This window comes from Gossypium hirsutum, chromosome A01 (genome assembly GCF_007990345.1).
Source record: "Gossypium hirsutum isolate 1008001.06 chromosome A01, Gossypium_hirsutum_v2.1, whole genome shotgun sequence".
Classification (NCBI taxonomy): domain Eukaryota; kingdom Viridiplantae; phylum Streptophyta; class Magnoliopsida; order Malvales; family Malvaceae; genus Gossypium; species Gossypium hirsutum.
In genome coordinates this window covers 1,804,709-1,822,762 of record NC_053424.1, presented here as the reverse complement: position 1 = coordinate 1,822,762, position 18,054 = coordinate 1,804,709, and the positions used below count along the sequence as shown (strand labels likewise).

The 18,054-nt window shown below is 29.8% G+C and overlaps 2 protein-coding genes across 2 annotated transcripts; both read right to left on the bottom strand.

Annotated features, from left to right (window-relative positions):
* Positions 1-8,119: 8,119 nt before the first annotated feature.
* On the bottom strand, positions 8,120-9,418 carry LOC107960119 (zinc finger CCCH domain-containing protein 2). Its single transcript, XM_016896340.2, has one exon. It carries the CDS (start codon positions 9,328-9,330, stop codon positions 8,305-8,307), a length of 1,026 nt encoding a protein of 341 aa, XP_016751829.1. The 5' UTR covers positions 9,331-9,418; the 3' UTR covers positions 8,120-8,304.
* A 4,449-nt stretch (positions 9,419-13,867) lies between these two features.
* LOC107960118 (zinc finger CCCH domain-containing protein 2) lies at positions 13,868-17,395 on the bottom strand. The gene has a single exon (XM_016896339.2). It carries the CDS (start codon positions 15,014-15,016, stop codon positions 13,997-13,999), a length of 1,020 nt encoding a protein of 339 aa, XP_016751828.1. The 5' UTR covers positions 15,017-17,395; the 3' UTR covers positions 13,868-13,996.
* Between the last annotated feature and the right edge of the window lie 659 nt (positions 17,396-18,054).

The window sequence follows — 18,054 nt, the reverse complement described above, 5'->3', positions numbered from 1 at the left end:
TCCTTGTATCAGGACACCAGAGACGGTATCCTTTTACTCCACCAGTTATACCCATGAATAATGCTTTCTTTGCTCTTGGGTCTAACTTAGATTCTTTTACATGATAATATACAGTGGAACCAAAAATATGTAAAGAATCATAATCAATAGCAGGTTTACCAGCCCACCTCTCCATAGGAGTTTTTCCATTTATTGCAGCTGATGACAACCGATTAATTAGATGGCACGCATATGTAACTGCCTCAGCCCAAAATTCTTTGCCCAATCCAGCATTGGACAACATACATCGAACTTTCTCCAGTATAGTCCGATTCATACGTTCTGCCACCCCATTCTGTTGTGGTGTATCTCGAACAGTGAAGTGTCGTACAATACCTTCATCGTGACATACTTGTAGAAATGGACCATTCTTGTACTCAGTACCATTGTCTGATCGAAGTCGTTTGACTTTTCGACCAGCCTGGGTCTCCACCATCTTCTTCCATTTCAGAAATACATCCAAAACTTCATTTTTCCTTTTCATTAGATACACCCATACTTTTCTTGAATAATCATCAACAAAAGTAACAAAATAGTGCATACCTCCCAAAGAAGCCACTTTAGTAGGTCTCCACACATCACTGTGAACGTAGTCCAGAATTTCTTTTGTATTGTGAATTGCTGAACCAAATTTTATCCTCGTCTGCTTGCCCAGAACACAATGTTCACAGAATTCCAATTTGCAAGAATTTGCACCTTTCAACAAGCCTTGCTTCGCCAAACTCTGCAAAGCTTTTTCACCAGCATGTCCCAATCGCATATGCCATAACCTGGTAGCCTCTGAATCTGCATCTTTCGTAAAAGCTGTTGATGTTGATCCAATAACTGTACTTCCATTTAAATAGTACAGATTATTCCTTCTTGTGCCTTTCATCACCGTCAATACCCCAGCTACTACCTTTAGTAATCCATCTCTCAAAGTGATTGTGAGCCCTTTAGATTCTAAGACCCCTAATGAGATAAGATTTTTCTTCAAGCTAGGTATGTAGCGAACATCTGTCAAGACTTGAATTGAGCCGTCGTGATTCTTCAATTGGATTGTACCACCTCCCATTGTCTTACAAGCGCTATCATTGCCCATAAAAACAACTCCACCTTCTAGTTCTTTAAGACTAGAAAACCGATCCTTATTAGGACACATATGGTAAGTACATCCCGAATCCAAAATCCACTCATCTGTATGACATGCCATTGCCATGCCAACCAAGCTAAAGTTTGACTCCTCATCATGCTCCGCTACACATGCATCAGAAATAGCTTTACCCTTTTGTAACTTAGGACAATTCTTTTTCCAATGCCCTTTCTCACGACAAAAAGCACATTCATCTTTGGCAGGTCTCCCTTTGGACTTACTCCTTCTACCAGATTTGTTGCTGCGCGAACGACTTCTTACTGTTAAGACTTCTGTAGTTGTATCTCTGTGATCTTTTTTATCTTTCTTTCGAGTCTCAGATCTATACAACGCACTACAGACTGCATCAAATGTGATTGTATCCTTCCCATGAAGCAATGTGGTGGTAAGATGATCATATTCATCAGGAAGAGAATTCAACAACAGTAATGCCTTGTCTTCATCTTCAAATTTCTCATCCAAATTTAGCAAGTCTGCTAAAATTTTATTGAATGAGTTCACATGGTCATTCATCGACATACCGGGTGCATACGTGAATCGATAAAGTTTCTTTTTCATATAAAGCCTATTTTCAAGACTTTTTGTTATAAACTTTTCTTCCAGTGTATCCCACAACTTCTTCGCTGATGTCTCCCTCATGACAGAGTACTTCTGCTCTTTGGCCAAACATAGGCGAATTGTTCCACATGCCTGTCTATTGATCTTGGCCCACTCCTTGTCATCCATCTTGTCAAGTTTTTCTTCAAGGGCTATATCCAGCTCTTGCTGACATAAGACATCCAGGATCTCACATTGCCACATACCAAAATTATTGGTACCATCAAATTTCTCTACTTCAAATTTCGCATTGGTCACAGTAGTCTTTGACGATGACTTTTCCATTTTTTCTCCTCAATCCCAACTACAGTACGTGAACAGTGCTGTGAACGATCGTATTCCCCAAGTACGAATCTAGCTCTGATACCAATTGTTGTGCGGAAGCGTGTAAAAGAGTAAAATTATTGTACTAAAAAATCACACTAAGTTCAATTCCCAGGAAAGAGAGGTGGATCACAAGGATCGCTTAAGTACCAGGTCTTTCCTAGCCAGAATATCCCTCAATCGTAATTTAATAGCACAATAAATCACTACAATCACACACACAATTCATGCAGAATAATACAATAAAGAACACAAGAATTTAACGAGGTTCAGCAAATTTTGTCTACGTCCTCGGGCACTACCAAATATATTTCACTCCAAAATACAAGTGAGAATTTACAAAGAGAGAGAGAGAAAACAATGCCTTAAGTAGAGAATGGCAAGTTTGAAATACAGAATGAGAGATGGTTATGCCTATTTATAGTTGAGGTTCAGGGATCAACTTGCAAAGTCACTTTACAATTAGGGACCATATATTGCAAATATCTCAGATTTTATTATGCCAATATCTCGATACCCATATCTTTGACTTTCCAATATTTGATACCCATATCTTTGACTTTCCAATATTTGATACCCATATCTTTGACTTTCTATTATTTGATACCCATATCTTTGATTTTCCATAAATATGGATAATTCCCAATATAAATCACCTTATCTAATGAATCATGATTCGTGTCTACTCGGCCCTTGCCAAGTCATGGCATTAGATGAAAATGTGATGTAGCTTGATTATAACACACAATAATTTGCTTCAACAAAATCCTCAGCAGGAGTTTAGAGATGTAATTTTGAGAATTATAAAAAAATGGCAGTTTAGTTGATCGAGTACTTATTAATACACTTGTAAGCATTGGGTTCGAGTCTCAGGAGTATAGTTCCATTTAATGGGTGAGTGATTTGTTAGTACTACTTTTGATGTTCTATGAGGCTGATGATATGCACTGACTTTAGGCAAAGTTAGCTTTCCCTCACTTAATACTTTTCCTAATTGGAAAAAATATATAAAATCAATCCTTAAGAGGTTAAGAAAAAATGTGTGCGTTATTTTTAGCTCTCAATATCACTTTGCTTGATGTGAAAAAAGAAAAAAGGATGAATAGCCTTGGAAGGTAATTATCACTGCATTATCAACATAAATCTTGAAAAGATGACATTGTTATTCATTAGTTAAAAATTAAACTTGCAAAATGCAGCTTTAGTATCAGCTTTAAGATACAAAACACCAGAACAAGAACAACAACAAATAAGCATTGATCTAATTTTGGCCATTAATGATCAAGGCTCACTTAACATCTCCAAACTCAATCAAACAAATAAAAGATAATAAATTCTTAAATATATAAATTTTTATTAAAACAGCTTTTCAGGAAAATATTTTCAGGAAATCTGCCAAACAACAGAAAATATTTTACACAGATTCATCCAAACACCAGAAAAGTAAATCATTTTCGAGAAATCATTTTTCAAGAAATTATTTTCCAGAAATCATTTTCCGGAAAACATTTTACCTGCAAACAAACGGAGCCGAGTGATTGATAATAGTTTACCTTAGTTTTAGAGTGACTAGACTTGTTCATGAATTGAGTCGGGTTTAAATATAATATTAACAAACTTTATGTTTGTTAAAGGTCGACTTGGCCCGAAATACGGGCCTAAATTTTTACCTGAATTTGTCCATATTTGTAAAAGGCTAACCCAAGCTTTTTTTTTAATTTTAAAAAAATTATATGTATATTATTTTAATTTAATATATTTTTTATTTATTAAAATTTTTTATATGGTCATCTTAACATTTTTCTAATGTTTACATTAGATTAGTATTATATATTTAGTATAGATTTATTTTTGTGTTATAAATTATATAATACATAAAAATAATATAAGATAAAATATTACAAATTTAAAAATGGACCAAGCCGAACCTAATATTTTAAATGGGTCTAAATTTTTTGTCCATGCCCATTTTGGAGTTTAATATTTTGATCCAAACCGTACCGAACTTTGAGCAGGTCTTGGCGGGTAACATGATTCATAAATAGGTCTAAGAGTGGCTAACGTGGAAATGCACAATTAGTTTTCCATTATCATTTAATAGTAGAGTAATCAATTTGATCAATTTTTATTTTGGGGTGACCAAATCAACAAAAAAAAAAGGTGACTGAAATAAGAACGACCCATATTTAAAGTAACTAACGAGACAATTTATTTAATTATAAAGTCAGAATTTACCTTGGATTATATTGGTTTAAGCTGTAATATTCTTTGTTCAAGTTTAGTTTAGCTCGGTCTGAACAGTCCACATGACTCGCGGATAGATTTATTCACAACAAATTGAATAAATTTTAAGGCAATTAGACTTGATATATACATCTATTCTCAGTTGGCATTGACACTCCTGTCAGTGTAAGAGGACTTGGGTTCGAGTGTATTCAAGTGCATTATCCTTTTATTGAAGAGTTGGGGAGGCGTTATAAGCAGTTCTAGGTATTATATCAAAAAAATAAAGATTAAGAATCGTGGTGCTACAATAAATAAAATTTTACTTAGTGAATAAATAATTAGTATGTGATGTGGTGCCATGCAGATCTATAAATACAACTATACCATTCATTGCATTGAATAGCACCAATAAATTTGATGGTGTAGGGGGAGACCATACCTAGCTAGTAAGCTGATATGAAATAGTAACTTGGGTGAGCGAAAAAAGTGTCAGTATGGGTGTTTGGGTCCCATGAACCACATTCGAATGTCACAAATATTGAATGAAAACAATGCAAAATTGTGAGCCAACAAAACAAAAAAGGTAACGGTAGGTGGGGGACCCAAGGCAGAGTCCTTGCCCACAGCTAAGGGTCATTTTAGCATGGGCGATTAGGCTGTTCCCTTACCCACCCACCCACCCCCCACACCACACCATTCTTGTGAGCTTAGACCAACCACTCGATAGATGAATATATAAAAATGTGGGATACGCTAGTTATTTAGACTGTAAAGAGTTTAGGGTTAATGTAAAACTTCGTAATTAAATCTGTTTTGGTATTTGTATATTTTTGACCGGATTAATTTAATTCTTGATATTTTTGAAAGCAAATAATTAAAAATGATTAATTATGATGTTAATGTTTTCATCAATTGTATATAATTTGATTGGTATAATAGTAAATTTAATTTTTAAAGTGTACGCATTCAATTAATTCGGTTTCGGTTTAATAAATTTAGCTGGCAATATTTTGTGTAAATGTTGAGGTTAAATTTGTTGAATTTTTTAAAGTCAATACCAAATTGACAAAATATGTAAACATCAAGAGCTAAATTTGTTATAGTACCAATCAAAATTATGTACAGTAACAAGAATTAAATTGCTTTGATTTTTATGAAAGGAACTAATTTACTTTATTTCGAAAGTTAGAAAGATTGAAGAGGTCTTTGTACCTATATTTTCTGGTTCATTTGGATCCTTGAATTTAGAAAATGTAAAATTGTGATGATGTGACACTTTAAAATCGTATTATGTTATCACTCGAAAATTAAAAAAGAAAACGGAGTTTCAAATTCAGAAATAAAAATGAACTTGATTATCAAAGCATAAGTATCAAAATGGATAGACAAAAAGTATTGATATCAAAGTGGACTTAATTGACAAGTAGCAAAAATCTTTATAAACCCTTAAAAGTTTTATGAATATAAAATATCTTGAATTGCTTCTAAATCGGTTTCAATCAAGAAGTAAAATGTAACATTAATCTCATTATAGGTTATTATCATTATAAGATAATACGTTTCAGTGCACTCGAACTTTCATCCTCTTACACTATAGCAACAATGTCGATGCCAATCGAGTTAAAATTCAATCAATCTTTACATTTAAATTTACTATTATAATATACTATATATCTTTGAGTATATATGTTGAATATATACATTAATATATAAATATATATAATTCGATAATATTAAACAAATGAAACCCTAAATATGGTGGAGCTGTATGAAGCATCGTTGAACGATGTTTATATATATAATCTCGTCTCGTTCTATTGTCATCCCGATTAATTCATCATTGTAGACAACCAATGAATTGAATCAGAAGAAGCAGAAGCATGTGAATAATTTCCCCACGACCACAGCTAAAATGTTTCAAATACAAGTGTACCCTCCTAGGAAACAAATTTAATATTATGATGTGAATGTCAATGATTTTCTTCTTTCATGCTCATAAATAATCAATTTAACCTTTAAGTTTTTACCCCACTACTACCTACGGTAATGGAGTAATATTTTTTCTTTTTTCTTTCTTTCATACACATAAATAAATATATATTTGGCAAAAACTAAGGAAATGGGTTTATATATTATTTACTGATTTGATTATGCTTAAGTTTAAAATTTAAGAAGCTTAAGATAAAATTATTGGTTGAAAAATAAGTTTAGAGAAAAAAATTAAAATTCATTTTCAAAATGGGTTATAATTTATCTTGTAATTGATCGAACCCTTAATAATAAAAAGATATTGTTAAGGGTTCATGGAAGAGATGTTAATATTTAATTATGTAAATTAACTACATGTGGGGGGATTAGTACCCATATTTGTAAGTATGGTACCATTTAAGCCACCAATGATTAAAAAAAAGTATAAAAATAAATATATGTAAAATATTATAATGTAAACAATGCAAAACTGGTTAACTTGTTTAATATCTAAAAGAAAGATTTTTAAATTTTAAAAAAAGTAAATCTAAGAAACCTATATTTTCTTAAGAAAAAGTGAATGATCCAGAATTTTCTATTTGTGATTATGGATGAATTTAAATAAAAATTAATATTAATATTTGGAATTCAGAAAGACTTAATCATGATCTATATATTGAAATATTTAGTTGAAAAATTGTTCAAATTTATAGTAATATTTAGTTTAGTTAAGTTAACATCGGAGAACATCATTTCACTTGCATAAACTTAATAATTTAATATTTCTACTTTTAGAATAAAAAAATTCAAAACCGAAATAATATTGTTGAGACAAGCAACTATCAATTTCGAACATAAACAATAAACCAAATATGAAAAATATTAAAAAATGTATTAAGGTTAAAAAAAACATTATGTAAAACCAAATAAAATATTAGATAAAATTGTAAAATGAAAGATATAAAATTTATAGTGTTCTTGATTCAAACCCTGTCATTGATAAATTTTTATTGACTCATAAAAATATGAAAATACGATCATAATAATACAACTTAAATTGTAATATAAATGATCTCAATTAAATTGATGCTTGATTGACTTTATGAAAAATATTAAAAATATAACAATATTTGAGTCATTAAATTATCGATGTTTAAATATCTTGATTTAGTTAGATTTTAATGTCTCAAGTTCAAATTTTACGATAAATATCAACTATAAATCCCCTTTAGATTTGAAGTTAAATATGTTTAATTTTTTTATTAAATTAATTTTAAATTATAATTATTCGAATATATAAAATATATTAGATTTTAAATTTATTTTGACCTAAATTTTTTATTCTAATTTAAAAAAATGTAAAATATTATTAAATTATGGTGCACAAAGTAAAAATAATTATTTAGGTCAATTGAAATCTAAATGAAGTTACTTAATTTTGGTTGAAGTAAATAATCCGTGTTATAAGTTTTAAGATTAAATTCGTGAATTTTTATTAATTACTAAATTTTATTAGTGTTATATATATATATATGTATGAACAAATATACTGGCAATATTCACACGTCATATCATCGGACACGTACTACCGGGTAACTCCCTCATATTTGAGGATGCTTGCATGTTTGCCACGTAATTAATCTGTGATCATCCCTTATATATTCCTTCCTTAACTTTTAGGTATGAATTTTGGACCCAAAATCTCGTTCTTACTATTAGGTTAATCACGTACATCACATGCATTTCAAACATACATAAATACCGTCACATACATACATGCATACATAGGAATAAAAAGGTTGACTTTATCAATATTCAGAAGTTAAAAAAAAGTAGACAAATAAAAAGATCATATTAGATCCCTTCAAAAAACTTACAAACTGAAATCAACTTGGTTTGCAATAATAAAATATTTAATAACAATAAATCAGACCAGCAACTGTTTTTAAACCCAATCACACATAAATATATACACTTCCAAGATCATATATATATATATGATTTATCACCTTCCTTCACTACATCAGCAACTCATTAACCCATCCGAGGTCAAGATCATGATCCAAAACGACACCGTTTCCATTGTTTTTCTCATCATCACCACCACCATTGAAATATTCACCAGAACCAGAAGGACTTACCATTGAAGGAGCTCCTTTGAATGAAACATCAAGCCATGGAATGTTTGTATTTGCAGTAGGCGCCATTGGTGAAGTTACTTCGGATAAATTCATGGTTCCTAAACAACTCATTACTTCCTTTAACAAAACATCATCGTAACTGGTTGTCATTTCGGTTCCAAATATACTGATACGATCACCACCGTACCTTGGTGTTCTTTGCTGGTGTTTTAAGGGAGATAAAGGCGGCGATAGGGACGGGGATCTCGAGAAATGAGATAAACCCAAGAGAGTACTTGTCGGGGACAACGACGACGACGATGTTACCGACCGGCAAAACAAGCAGCAATGGTTATAGTTCTTGTCAGGGTTTTTATACTTCAATGGCGGTGGTGATTCCGGCAAGAGACGAAGCTCACGTGACGAATGAGCAAAGAAACAAACCTTACGCTTGCAATTCTTACCATCTTTACAAGCTTCGGTTCTGTAACGTGTAGGGTGAAGCCAACACTCAAACACTCCATGAGCGAACTCACAGTCATCGCCGCGAGGGCACTCACTGCCACGCCGGTAGTCAGAACAGATGGTGGAGGAGTACTGGTACCGAGTAGGGTCACGACGGCGGGCTTTTTCACCTGGATGAGCGAAGGGACAGTCAGTCCAGTCATGGCTACGGCTCCTTGTACACCTTCTTACTTTGAACTCGTACATACGGAAATGGTCGGTGCCGTATGGATCATCGGTACCGTCATCGTCTTCATTGGAGGGGAGGTATTTGTGGAGCCTAGCTTCGTGGTGGGGAAGTTCCATGGCGGCGGCGTTGGGGCAACAATGGAGTTGCTTTTTCCTTGGAGGGATTTCAAGGTCCTTGAAACACAAATTTTTGGAGGTGAGATGGTGTGAAGGGTCATAAACAGTGGTCATGGGCGAAAGCAAAGATGATTTTCTTTCAATGAAGATTAATGGAGAGAGAAGAATAAAGTGTTGAGTGATAAGGGGACAAATGGATTGGGATGGGGGACTTGGATATATATAGGGGCCATGGGGGTGTGGAATACTAATATCCTGTAATTATATTAGGTTTTCACTAAATTTAAAATCAAACTATGTATTAGTTTAAAATTGTAACTATTTTGGGTTTCTATTAAATTTCAAATTGAACTGTATATTAATGTAAAAATTTTCAGTCTATTTAGTAATTATATTAGGGTTTTGACTAAATTTAAAGTCAGGTTATATATTATTCTGAAATTTTTTAATATTTGATAATCATATTAGGGTTTTGACTAAATTTAAAGTTGAGCTATATATTAGTTTGAAATTCTTCGATATCCAATAATTATATTAAGTTTCGACTAAATTTAAAGCTAAGACCAGTAAAGCCCTTAAAAAAGTGGAACAAAGCTCCACAAGAGCTTGTTTTTTTTTTTTTTTCATTCATAAGATTTGAATAGAATACCTGATTTAAGGGATATCAAGTTGCTTATCTTTCCACCCAACAAGCATTAGTTTTATATTATAGAGAGTGTGTAGGAAAATGAGACACAGATAGAGATTCAATTAGACTATAGTTTTAGGTCTTATTTATACAATATCTACAATTGAAGAGAAAAATGTTTAAACGTATTTGATCTTATGTTGTTTTCGTTTTTGTGATAATAATTGAACTGTCATATTTTGTATTTAATGTATGTTGTGTCAAATTTTGTGTAAATAAAAAGAAATATAAAACTATTTATTTTAAATAAAAAATTACTGAGTTAAATATTTATTAATTAAGATAATGTTATACCTCAAAATGATAGAAATATGGAACAAGATTTAAAATTTCAGACCTGTAAAAAATATAATTATTTTAATAAACTTGATAAATAAATTATTAAAATATTAGTTCAAATAATAAATAATTGGAATTGAATGTGATTATAATAAGAATGAGAATGTAGAAGAGAAGAAGTTAAGGGTATGGGGTTGAGGGTGAGGGGAGGCGTGGCTAAACATTATTAGGGGTAAGCATGCAAAAAGGGAATCGTGGCAGCATCAGAAAGCACAGCAAAGCAAAGAGATGCTATGTGTTGGCTGATTACTGAAAGCCTTGTGTTTAAGAACAGCCTTGGATTTATGCCCTTTTTAGGGGGTATGAGGCCTGACATTGTCATGCCCTTTGGAATTTTGGGATCCAAGTCTCCCTCCATGTGGCTTCTTTATACTTTGTCAAATGTCAATTGCAACTATTCTTTTATATTAATAAATTAATAATATTTTTTAATATAATCAAAGTTTAAGTTTACATTTAATGTGAATAAGATTTAGTTTAATTAGTATCAGTATTATTATTAATGTAGAAAGACGTGAGTTTGAGTACGTTGAAACGTATTATCCTCCTATTTAAGGGCTGAAGAAGAGTTATAAGTAGTTCCACGCATTATATAAAAAAATGATAAGAACATATAATAAAATTAATATTAAAAAAAGTTTTACATTTAAAGAAATAAAAAATATTATAAAATATAAATACTTAATGTAGTATTTATGTTATTTTTTAGTCTAGTATGGTATACGCATTTTATCATGGTGTGAGAATTAATTGACTATTAATTTAATTGAGAAATGATTAAAAATTTTCTTACTTTCACAAAATAATAATTTTTTTGTTTTCATATTTTATATAAATTTTATAAAAATTCATTTAAACATAAAAAATTTAAAAGATAATAAAAAGCAAATGTTCTTTAATATACTTTAAGGTATAAACAAAAATTACCTTTTGCTGTATTTGTTTTTTAGAGGGTGCAAGTTTGCTATTACAGCTTGTATTTTGCGTAAATTGTAGATTTAATATTTATATTTTAATATTGTTATTTTTAGTCTTTATATTTTTAGAATTCCAAAATTTTAGTCCTAACCAAATGATAACTATTAAATTCGTTAAGTTATGTTATGTTATTTTTAAAATTTGACGTGGCAAACATACTATCACATGTGTAATGTTATGTTCATTTGTTATTTTCACATATTACTCACAAAAAATTAATTAATAGATTTAACGACTATCATTTGCATTAAGACTTATATTTTGAAATTCAAAGAATATAGTTACTAAGAATGATCCAATTGGTAAATGTGAACCAAATATATAATGTCATGCATAATATAGGAGTAATGGCATAATTTAACCAAACAAATTTAACCGTTACTATTGAGTTAGGATTAAAATTTTAAAATTCGAAAAGTATAAAAGCTAAAATTGATCAAATTAAAGTGCATGCACTAGATTCACAATTTACACAAAATACAAGATCCAATAGCAAAATTTAACCTTTTTAAAATGATTGTTTTGTCTATGTACTTGTGAATTTTGGACCATATATGCATGCATCTCTCCTTGTATACATTTTTCAAGTTTAGCTTTTTCATAATGGGTAATTAAATTAGTTAATTTTTTTAAAAGATTTTCCTTTGGGAATTTATGTTTTAAATATATTGTAATTATTTTATAATATATAATATATAATATCTATGATTGGCTTTAAAATTCATATTTATTTGATGGAAAATTCGATATAAAAATTAAAAATACAACGGTTAAATTTTAAATTTAAGTGAAAAAATATTATGTAATAAATATTTTGATTAAAAATTAATTAAAAATAAATAAAGTATCTCGATTTAGACTCCATTTATAAAAATACGAAAACACAAAAACATTCTTAAAATAATATAAACTATGTAGAATGAGTTATCTTTTTTGTCATTTTCTAATTGTGTTGATGTAATAGATAATGAGTGCAGCATATTTTATAAAAAGAAAACATTGAAAATAAAATAAAACATTATGAACGTGTAAAAGCCTTAAGTGAAATGAAGAAATTGAGTGATGAAACTTTTAAAATAAAATACAGCATTATAATGTTTAAATGCCTTGAAATGATTCTGAGATTTTTATGTTTTTAGAAGTTGAAGTTTCACTAATTTAAATGTATTTTAATTTTTTAAATAAATATATTTTGGAGGTTCTCATTTATTTTAAATTATAATTGTTTATAAAAAAATATTAGACTACCTTTCTTGACAATTTTTTATATATTATAATTTATTTTATTTTAAAGAAAATTATTTTCGGAAAATAACAACGATTTTTGGAAAGGATAATTTAAATTTATGAAATACAATTATATTTCGCAACTAGAAGTCTCTATGAGAAGTATTGTATAATTAAATTCTAGGTTTGAGTCCGACTTAAAAAGTAAGTTTAAATTTTTACTTAAATTTAATTCAAGGACTAGGGATGCTAAATTCAGGCTTGACCTATATTAAATTTTTTATTTTATTTTATTATAAAAAATTAAAAAATATAATATATTAAAAAGATCAAAATAAATGTTCTTTAATAAATTGAAGGCTTATTTAAAAAACTTTTGATATTAAATAACATTAAAATAAGTGCAACTTAATAAGTAAATAACTCTAAAATAGTAGTAAAATTAAGAGGAAAATAAAAATTATAGAATATTCAATAATAACAATAATAAAATGATAGTAAAATAGTAAAGAAATAGCAAAATAACAATCTCCTTTTATAAATTAGATCAAACCAAGCTAAAAATCCTTTTGAGCTTATATTTTTATCTATATCCTCACACCTTTATTAAAGTAATAATATCAATGGAATGGGAGGGATTTGATGAAGTTTTTGTGTAAGGTCTTTGCATGAGACCAACACCAAAACTGTCTTTGACTGAAAATAATTAGTATAGGAAAATTGGACTTCAAAGTTTTACCTAAAGAACAGGAAAATTGGACTTCAAAGTTTTACCTAAAGAACATTATGCACTTGGACATTGGTGTTTCAAGTTTATGGACAATTTTCTTGTAGTCCTAATTATACATTTGGACATTATTGTAGGAACCATATAATTATGATATGTTTGCTCAATTTATGCATTTGATTACGTTTAAATTTTATACTTTCATATTATTATAAAAAATCAATAAATTTCATTGTTTTAATTAATTAATAATTAAATTTTGCTCTCTCTAGATTATGAAAAAATTTATCGTTAATATTATAATAAAGAAGATCACATTTTGCAAAAATCATTTTCCATAAAATATGAAAGATAAATAATAGATGAAATATGTGAATTTTTATTAACAAATATCCTCGTAATATGGACACGTAGTATTTGTACACGTATTATCGGACACTATTATTTGAGGATGCTTGCATGTTTGCCACGCAATTAATGTGTCATCACCCCATATTTCTTCCAACCCTTTTAAGCTGTACCCAATATTTCGTTAACTTTTATTAGGTTAATCACATACATCATATGCAATTCAAACAACATACATAAATACATGCATGCATAAGGAGAACAAAAGTTTTGACTTCATCAATATTTCATAAGTAGATAAAAAGAAGATCATATTAGATCTCTTAAAAAAAAAGCCTTACAAATTGAAATTAACTTGGTTTGCAATATGAAAATATTTAAAAACAATAATCAGATCAGCAATCTTTTTAAACCCAATCACACATAAAATATATACACTTTGAAGATCATATATATATATATATCTTCTTCCTCTACATCAAGAGCTCATTAACCCACCCGAGGTCAAGATCATGATCCAAAACGACACCGTTTCCATTGTTTTTCTCATCATCACCACCACCATTGAAATATTCACCAGAACCAGAAGGACTTACCATTGAAGGAGCTCCTTTGAATGAAACATCAAGCCATGGAATGTTTGTATTTGGAGTAGTAGCCATTGGTGAAGGTACTTCGGACAAAGTCATGGTTCCTAAACAACTCATGACTTCCTTCAACAAAACATCATCGTAACTGGTTGTCATTTCGGTTCCAAATTTACTAATACGATCACCGCCGTACCTTGGTGTTCGTTGCTGGTGTTTTAAGGGAGATAGAGGCGGTGACAGGGATGGGGATCTCGAGAATTGAGATAAACCCAAGAGAGTACTTGTTGGGGACAACGACGACGACGATGTAACCGACCGGCAAAACAAGCAGCAATGGTTATAGTTCTTGTCGGAGTTTTTGTATGGCGGTTGTGATTCCGGCAAGAGACGAAGCTCACGTGACGAATGAGCAAAGAAACAAACCTTACGCTTACAGTTCTTACCATCTTTACACGCTTCGGTTCTGTAACGTGTAGGGTGAAGCCAACATTCGAACACTCCATGAGCGAACTCACAGTCATCGCCGCGAGGACAACCACCGCCCCGGCGGAAGTCAGAACAGATGGTGGAGGAGTATTGGTACCGAGTAGGGTCACGACGGCGGGCTTTTTCACCTGGATGAGCAAAAGGACAGTCAGTCCAGTCATGGCTACGGCTCCTTGTACACCTTCTTACCTTGAACTCGTACATGCGGAAATGGTCGGTGCCGTATGGATCATCGGTGCCGTCATTGTCTTCATTGGAAGGAAGGTATTTGTGGAGCCTAGCTTCGTGGTGGGGAAGTTCCATGGCGGCGGCGTTGTGGCAACAATGGAGTTGCTTTTTCCTTGGAGGGATTTCAAGGTCCTTGAAACACAATTTTTTGGAGGTGAGATGGTGTGAAGGGTCATAAACAGTGGTCATGGGCGAAAGCAAAGATGATTCTCTTTCAACTAAGATTAATGGAGAGAGAAGAATAAAGTGTTGAGTGCTAAGGGGACAAATAGATTGGGATGGGGGACTTGGATATATATAGGAGGCAATGAGGTGTGGAATACTAATATATTATTATGAATTTTTCTAGATAATTATATTTGGTTTCATTAAATTTAAATTTAAATTATATATTAATTTGAAAGTTTTCAATATTATTTTAATTTTTTTTATATTTAATAATTATATTAGTGATTCGACTAAATTTGAGATCGAATTATATATCGGTTTAAAATTTTATCGTATCTAATAATCATATTAGGGTTTTAACTATAAATTTGAAGTAAAAAAGGGCCAAACTCTTATAAAAAGGAATGAAGCTCTATTAGCACTATTTTTTCCATTTACGAAATTTAAACCGGAAATCTTACTTAAGAGATATTAAACTGTTTATCTTTCCACCCAACAAATGTTGGTTTTATATTATAAAGTGTGTTTGCAACAGTGAGATATAGTTAAGGATTTAGTGTAAAATTATTCTAGTTTTAGGTTCTATTTATACAATATTTACTTTGCTCATAATATCTTTAAATAAGACGAAAAATGTTTAAATATATTCGATACTATGCTCTCTTTATTTTTGTAATAACAATTGTACCATCATATTTTGCATTTCGTTAATGTTATGTCAAATTTTATGTAAATGTAGGTTTTTTATTATATCTATTCTTTTTAATATAATACATAGAATTTTTTATAATTTTTTTAATTTTTAAATAAGAGAATAATGTGTTTAGATATATTCGAATTCATAATCTCTTACGCTAGAAACAATATTAATATTAATCGAGTTAAGATAATTTTTTAATTATAAAATAATGGAGATTGAATGTGATTAAAATAATGAGAAGAATCCAGAAGAGAAGAAAGGGTATGGGGTAGAGGGAGGCGTGGCAAAGTATAATTAGGGATAAGCATGCAAAAAGGAAATCGTGGCAGCATCAGAAAGCACAGCAAAGCAAAGAGATGCTATGTGTTGGCTGGTTACTGAAAACCCTGTGTAGTAGAATAGCTTTGGATTTTTGCCCTTTTTAGGGGGTATGAGGCCTGACATTGTCATGCCCTTTGGAATTTTGGGATCCAAGTCTCCCTCCATGTGGCTTCTTTATACTTTGTCAAATGTCAATTGCAACTATTCTTTTATATTAATAAATTAATAATATTTTTAAATATAATCAAACTTTTAATTTTACATTTAAAGAAATAAAAAGTACATACAAAAATCCATCTCTAAATCTCATTGAGTTATTGGTATAGATAATGGGTTATGGTATTTTAACATTTAGGTGTTGGTTTAGATAAGTTTTTACTATTAACATCGAGGTTAAATTATTATTTAGAGTTGGAATTTGACAGTTTTTTTATATTGGATTTTGAATTTTTTGAAGATAAGTTTTAAATTTGACAATTATTTTTACGTTAAAATTTGAAATTTTTTTGTCTATGGTAATCTTTGAACTTGGTACTTGTTTTCAAATTGGGTCTTGAACTTGACAATTGTTCTTAGATTCGGCTTGAACTACTAGGATTTCAAGGACTAACTTGGACAAAAAAAAATGTCAAGCCCCAATATAAAACAACTGCTAAATTAAGAACCTAACTTAGATTATTTTTTTTTAAAGTCTCAATGTGAGAAAAATTATCAAATTCAAGTCCTAAAAAGTGATTTAAGCTTAAGCTGCTTATATGGGTAAATTTTATTTAACTATCTTGATTTTTCCCTTGTTATTATGTTTTATATTAATTTGATTTTACGTTGTATTTTTTTCACATATATTTATTTATATTTGTGAGTGAACTGATAGTAAAATCGAAAAAGCTAATCACATGAATTATTACCATGGATGACTCGTTTGCTAAATAAATGATGAGAGATTGATGAATTTTAAAACTTTAATGCTACATGTGGTTATTAGTTTAATAATATAAGAATTTTTTTTTGATATTATGCATGTTTATTTTACAGTTCATATTCGGGGTTCGTGGTTGTCTCTCTCAACAATGTTGTCTCCAAAGTTCAAACATATGTTCTCCCATTGAAAGTGCAATGTGTCTTACTATTGCACCCAAATAAATAATATGTGTGGCTAAGAATTACCGATTGTAATTAGTTTGTTGCGAACTCATAACTAAAACATGTAAAAAAATAATACTCCCATCAAATACGGCATAATTATTATAGAGTCTTGAGTACTTAAATACTTGGATTTGAATTATACCATGTGCCGTTGTCATAAGTAATTTATATTCGGCTATATTATGATTATTCATTTTTTTTGTGTTAAAAATTAATTTGATTTTAAATTATAATATTTGTAATAATATTGTATGATATTTATATTTTTGAATTTAATCGAGATCTAATATGCATTTATTTTTTCCTTGATAAAATTAGTAGGGTAATTATTTTTTAGGGTTTGAACTTGGAATTAGTTCACTATTTATACTTGTAATAATATTTAAATTTTAATAAATATTATTTTATAATTGTATTTTTTTAGAAAAATAATTTATAATATATGATGTGTCTAATTAAATTGGTATTACGAGTTAGTTGAATACTAATTCGGTTGAGAAATGCTTAACAATTTCTTTTTAGAAAATAAATTTTTTTGAGGGTGTTAAGATTTTTTATATTTTATATTAAATTTTAAAAAATCATTTAAATTAAGGTAGTGAAATTTAAATACAAATCATCATGAATTTAAATTTTTTTATAAATAAAATTGACATACAATGTGTAACAAAAATATAGTTTTATTTTCATTGTATAAAATGTAAAACAATTTTTGCTTTAATGTACTTTTAAGGTATAAACAAAAATTACCTTTTGCTGTATTTTTTTAAATGATTATTTTGTCTATATACTTGTGAATTTTGGACCATCCATGCATCTCTCTTTTTTAAGATTTATATTTTAAAAATACTGTAATTATGTTGTAATTTATTATATATAGTATTTATATTAG